At 25.9% G+C, this 6,968-nt stretch overlaps 1 protein-coding gene across 2 annotated transcripts in view; it reads right to left on the bottom strand.

Annotated features, from left to right (window-relative positions):
- Positions 1-2,755: 2,755 nt before the first annotated feature.
- The window catches only part of LOC100206869 (macoilin-1), a 44,041-nt gene continuing 39,828 nt past the window's right edge, over positions 2,756-6,968 (bottom strand). For both annotated transcript variants that reach the window (XM_065792937.1, XM_065792936.1), the window contains 3 exons: positions 4,926-5,361; positions 4,497-4,682; positions 2,756-3,668 (listed from right to left, as the gene is read on the bottom strand). In XM_065792937.1, the coding sequence (XP_065649009.1) occupies positions 2,984-3,668; positions 4,497-4,682; positions 4,926-5,361 (1,307 nt within the window). In that variant the 3' untranslated portion in view covers positions 2,756-2,983. The remainder of the gene's footprint in view (positions 3,669-4,496; positions 4,683-4,925; positions 5,362-6,968) is intronic.

Below are 6,968 nucleotides of genomic sequence, written 5' to 3'. Positions count from 1 at the left end.
ACAATGTTAAAAGTTAATTTACAATGCAAGAAATTCGTTTATAAAAGATTTTTAAAAGTTATTCAATAAAAAATTTTTTAAATATTATACAAAAGTGTATAAAGTTATAAGTGCAGTAATTATAATAAGTTACAGCTACAAAAAGAAATGCTGCAAGTGTTTAGGAATTTTCACAGGGTAATTGGGTAAATACTTGTAAATCATATTTAAAGACAAATTGACTAAAGATATTCCTCTCCATATTTTGAACCTTATATATATGTAGTCTAGATAACCTCCTTCAGTATGCTCACCAATCAACCAGATTTCATCATCTTTCCATGAATACTTTGTACTTAAAAAATGTGACCAGAAAAAATTTACATATGAAAGAATCTGAAAGACAGAACCAAGTCGTAAATCAATAAGAACAATATAGCCTTCACCTGCTGTTAAAAAAAGTAACAAGCCTGTTTTGCTTGCTGTTATTTCAAAAGAAGAAGGAAGAAATTCTTTATATTCTAGTAAATCTTGTGATAAATCAATGATACTCTTTGTAAACATATCTCCCAAAATTTTTATTATAAATATTTTAGGAACTCCAGTTTCAATATTCTCTTTTGCAACAAAAATGTTATCACAAACAAGATAAAATCTTGTAACTTCGCCACAGCAATTTGGAATATCTTTGTGTGAATAAATATTACTAACAATATTAACATAGTTTTTACAAAGATTTGCAAAAAGAATTGTTTTTGAAGTTGATATAAACATTATAAGTGCCTCAATGTTATTTTTTGCCTTTTTTATATTGCAAGGAAGAAAGCATAAGCTATAATAACCACAAACTGGTTTAACTTCTTTATCAATTGTAATATGCATGAAAGAGATCTTTGAACCGTCAACCCAAGATATAAGCCAAAGAACATTGTCAGATAGTTTAGCAACAGAATGGTGGAAAACATACTTAACTGTTCTGTGAACAACTTCATTGGTGTTTGTACTCAAATAGCAACATTTAATTTTTGATCGTTTTACATTTATCAATGCTATACCAACTTCATCAGATAAGTAAAAAGTTTCTGAAATTTTCATTGAATGTTGATTCTTCTTAAACTCAAAATATTTTGTTTCTTTTATATTCTTTTCTTGTTCTTGATTGGGAAAGTAAAACAAAATCTTATAAAACAAAAATGCAATTAAATCATCTTTTGGATTTTTAGTCACACTGTTATTTTGATAAAACTTATAACCATTTTTCAAAAGTTTCATACAAAGTTTAACATCAGGATAATTTGGTCTTTTAAAATTTACATGATATGATGTGCCAGGTATATCACTGTAACCACAAGATAAACTGAGACAAACAGGTACAGTTTTACCATTGCGCAGTTTTGCCCAGTGTTCTGCATACATTGTACTTGCATAGTTTAATTTAACTATACATTGAACTTTTTCCACAATATTTTTTAATACCTTCCATAAACATTAAAATTAAGCATTTTATTTTAGATCATCGTCGTCGTCATCATCATCATCATCATCATCATCATCATCATCATCATCATCATCATCATCATCATCATCATCATCATCATCATCATCATCATCATCATCATCATCATCATCATCATCATCATCATCATCATCATCATCGTCATCATCATCATCATCATCATCATGACATTCTAGAAACCTCTGTAAAAAAATGAAAAAGAGTAATTTAAAATCTTCAAGATTTTTTAACACATTTTCTAACACTTTTGCCAATTTATTTTATAATAATAATTGTAATAACACTAAACAATAATAATAATATAATAACAATGATGATGATAATGATGGAAATATTAATAATAATAGAAATAATAATGGATACAATTTTAAAATTTGATAAAAAATATTATATATACAAAATAAAGACATTTTTGGCATAAAAAACTTTAATAACAATTTTTTTTGTCTGGTTAAAACACTAAAGAATGTTAAAAAAACAAAACTATAGAGAAATTATTTGTAGAAACAATTTCTAAACTTATTAGCTTAATAGAGAAATGTATCTATTTGTAAACTTATTGGTTAAGTGTCAGGGTTTTTCTAAACAATTAATAAAAAGTAAATCAATATAAAATTTTTTTTTTACGAAATTTCAAACATTGATAAAACTCTGAATAGATATTGGCTCTAAAAATAGTTTTAGATAATGTAGCCCTCGTCATAATGGGATTGATATTTATAAAAAAATATTAACATAAATTTTTAGGGATGCTTTAAAGTGCTGTTTTTTGGTATTTGTAAATTTGTATATTATAACAACTTTTATGAATTTTGTGGCCTAAACATGGGAGAATTTAATAAAAAATGACTGACAAACAGAATAATGTAAATATATAAAAACTGTGGGTCCATTGAAGCTCAGTTAATTTTTTTATTTAAATTTTTAAATAATGATTTTAATATAAACTGATACATACTTTTTTCCCACTAATCTTATTAAACTTTTAATTGAACATATTCTTACATTTTATTGACTTATATTTTTTGTCTGAATATCAATCCCATAACGACAACTATAAAATATTTTTGTCTAAATATCAATCCCATAATGACAACTATTATAAATTTATATATCTCTAAAGTAGTATGCTATTAAAAATAAACTACTTCTAAAAATAGTTTATTGGAGGATTGGAGTCTGTTGATTGTTCAAGCAAAATATTTTCAAATTTAATTTAAATGCACTTGCTATATAAATTTTCAAGCAAAGAAAACATAATTATAACCCAATAATCTTGTCTAACAAGAAAAATACATGTATCATAAACATAAAGTAGTATGCTGCTTTTTATATGCATAGATTTTATAAGATCTGATCATTGACTTTTATAAACATTTCAAACAAGCTCCTCAATAATTGAATAAAAATTAAAACAAAAGGTTCAATATAAACATAAAATTTAAAAAAAGTAAAATCCATGCGCTAATTTTCAAAATTTTTTAAATTTTAATGAGCTACTTTTGAAGTGCCATTCATATTCAGCCATTTCTGCTTTGTAGAGTCATAACTGGCTGAAGACACAACTGTTTCAGCGTTTGTTTGTGATATAAAACTATTAGTTGAAACAAATCCATTTAACAAAGAGTGATATTGAGAAGGCATGACAGCCATAACCTCAGCAATTTTACCTTTCAAGGCTTCGACTTCAGCACTTTTAATATTTAATTGACTATGAACAACTTCGAGTTGTCTTCGAGTATCTCCAAGAGCAGAAAAAAGATCTAACTTTAAACGTGTTTCAGAACTTAAACTGTTTTCTAAATGAATATTTTTTCCTTTCATTATATTTAATGCTCCATTAAGAAACTCTAAATCTTTTTTCATTTTATCCCAATCTGCATCAGGGTTTTTCTGCTTCAATATAAGACTTTCCTTTTTTAAGTCTGAAATTGAATTTGTTGCTTCATTAAGTTTAGCTTGCAACTTACTAATTTCATTTTCAAGTTCTTGGCGTTTAGACAAACAACTATCATGGTTTTCTATTTTATTTATAGCTTCATTTTTCTTTTTCTTTAGTTCAAGAAGCTGATTTTCTGCATTTATTCTGCTTTCTTTTTCAAATTTGAGTTTCTTTTCGAGAGAGGTAATTAGTACTTTTTCTTGTGACTTCATATTATTTAGAGAGATTATTCTAAAAATAAAAACATTAAAATGATCTATAAAAAACTTTAATGGAGATAAAACCATAAAAAAACAGATAGTATATAGAGGTTTGCAGGGAGCCAAAATACCTAAATTTTGACAATCCATTATAAGCATTTACATACTCATCTTCACTCCAGTTACTTTATTATATCAAATATGTCACACCTGGGAAACTTTTAGGTCTTAGAGTCTTGAGAGGGGGTTCCAAAGAATTAATGTGTGAGAAAAGAAACTAGATGAAAAATTTATTGAGTATAAAGAGTCAGAGTAAAAGGACTTTGCTGATAATTAAGCTAGAATAAGAGTTTTGATTGATGGAACTAGAGATGATAGCTCGTTTGAGCAGCAACCATGATAGTATATATAAAAAAGAGAAAAGCTCAAGCTTTGGAGATAAATCAGGTCCAACTACATTTATCATGCATTTTTGGATATTGCTTAGAAGAAAAAGGGCATCATTTGAAGAACCAGCCCTATTATGACAACAGTATTCCATACAGGAAAAAATAAGAGAATTGAAGATGTAAAGAATGAAATAAGGAAAAAAACTTTAAGATCTATTCATGTTATGTGTCAAAATTGATAGATCTTATGACAATGGACCTTTAATTTTTTATTCATATTTGGTATTCATTTACAAAACATCATTTTCATTTTAAAACCAAAATGCAAGTTAAAAAAGAGACTTCAAGTTGATAACCCCAAGTACCAAAGATTTTCTCACCCCTGAATTTAAGTATATTATTTCAAAACTATGCTTTTTTATTACTTACCAAATATAGCCAAGAATGAAAATATGTATGAAGATACTTACTTTTGCTGCAAAATACCATTATCAGAATTAAGTTGATCAAGCTCAGAAGTCAAGTATCGTTCAGTGCTGAGCCCTTCCTTGATTTGGGTGCGAGATTGCACATCTAATTGACGCGCAGACTGCATTTCATTGCGCAGTTTTTTCAATTCACACTCAAGTTGTAAAACCTGTGCTTCTGCTTTACGTCTAAAAAAAATTTATAAAATTGTCAAACAACCTGTCCCAAACACATATCCCAAAACATATACAAAAAAAAAAAACAACCTGTTAAACACAAAACATATACAAACCATGACTCAGATGCTCATTCTCCACTCATTGACAACTTTGATACTTAATGGCACTATTTATTGATTTTTCATATGTCAAAGAAATTATTGTTTACTGCTTGTGCTAATTTTCAAGTTTAAACATTTTAAAAATTCATACCTCAAAGTTTGCTCATCTTTGAAAAGTTTAACATGCAAAGCATCTGATTTTGAGGGTTTAACAGTTTTTGGAGAATTATCTTGATTTACATCACCACTGATTGATGACTGTTCACTGTCTGAACACTCCGCATCATTATCACTTTCAGTTTTTTTAAATTTAAAACGCTTTATTTCTCCATTACAAGTTTTATTAACTGTCTTAACAGATGGACGAAAATTGTCTGCTTCATTTTTTTTATTGAAATCCTTTACTTGTATGCAAGGAATAACTTCAAGATCATTAAGTGAAAGAGAAGAATTGTTTTGTCTTTCATCAAAAATTGTTTGTTTTATACTTCGTTTTTTTGTTTCACTATTTAAGACAGTATCTACATCTAGTTTATTTAAATTACTATTTGCTAGTATCATAGGCTTTTTTACCTGCAAATTCTCATCTGAAATAATTTCAATAAAAATATATATTTATAAAAGCACAAAAAGAGTAAACTATCTATTGAATAAAAAATTAATATTACATTGTATGAATACACTCTAAAAAAACTAATTTATATTCAATAATTGAATTTAATAGTTTGGAAATAAACAAATGTTACCTATTATATTGGCACAATATAAACTTTTTTACATCATACTTTTTGTACACCCAGTCAAGTCATTTTAAATGATGAATTCTATCTGATATAATTTATATGCTATGTTATACATTTTATTATATATTTATCATTCTTTTGATTTTGATCCACTTTGAAGACTGACTTCATATAAATTGATAATACTTTCCCAAACCCAAAACCTCAAAGTATTGCAGTGGCTTCAGTATATGCCAATGCATGTACTAAAGTCACTGCAGCTTCCTATTTCAGTATGACATTTTATGCAAGGCTATGTATGCAAAATGCATATACAGTTCAACTAATGTAGTTTGAATCCTCAAAATATGTTTGAATTACAAGAGTTTTCGAATTATAGGAGTTTAATCTTAAACCCTGAAACATTAATTACATATTTATCATACATATGTAAAACACAAACATTTATATACACATATAAAAACATACTTAAGTAATTTTAAAAGACTTTAAATATGATTTTAAAAACTTAAATTTAGTTTTGAAGGAATATAAAATAATAAAACATTGAATGTAAAATTTAGTTTCAAATGAATGTAAAATAGTTTTTATAATCATTTGTAAACTAACTCATTGCGTAAAATATAAGTCTCTCCATCATAGATTATCATAGATTATTATATGCAAAAGGAAATTAAAAATATTTTTTCTTATAAAAAGGGAGAAGTGCTTTTGTTTAAAAGTATTCTTTTAACCAATGTATTTTTTTTCTTATTAATTCAATATCGTGTAAAGTTCTTTTGACGTAATATATTTATGAACAAAAATTACGTTTACAAATATTTTATTGGTAACTGATAAAATTGATTTATAAATTGTTTATAATCTTTATTAAAAATACTACATTAAATACATAAATGTTAAGTGTAAGATTGTTTTAAGAAAGAAATTATAAGGAAATATAATCTTTTTCAAATACCGAATTTAGATTCTAAAAATTAACAATTTTTCTTTAATTTAGTTTAAACAATCTTTAGCTTTAAATTTAATATTTTGGTTTAAAATTAGATTTAATTACAATGCCATACTTTGAAATACTTTCAAAATCTTTTTAAGGAGTTTTAATGTGTTGTTATTAATAAGATCTTATTTTTTACAGGAGTTTTTAAGCTCCTGTAAAAAATAAGATCTTATTAATAACAACGCATTAAAAGAAAGGGTTTTAAAGTATTTAAAAATTGTTTTTTTATATTTGTCTATACTTTGTTGTTGTAGAAAAGAGCACCTATTTTTTTGAAAAATAAATTTTATAAATAGTTTATAAAATTATTTTTATTAACGCAAATATATACTAGTCTACACCTAAGTGTATTGGGCAAATTTATTCTAGTCTACAAGTGTATAGGGCTAACCCTATAATGAAAAATTATTAAATTGTGTGAGTAAATGCTGAATGTGAAAATTTTTATAAT

The sequence above is a fragment of the Hydra vulgaris genome, chromosome 03, assembly GCF_038396675.1.
Source record: "Hydra vulgaris chromosome 03, alternate assembly HydraT2T_AEP".
In the NCBI taxonomy this organism is placed as follows: domain Eukaryota; kingdom Metazoa; phylum Cnidaria; class Hydrozoa; order Anthoathecata; family Hydridae; genus Hydra; species Hydra vulgaris.
Note: the sequence above shows the minus strand (reverse complement) of the source record. Positions and strands in the feature narration are given on the sequence as shown.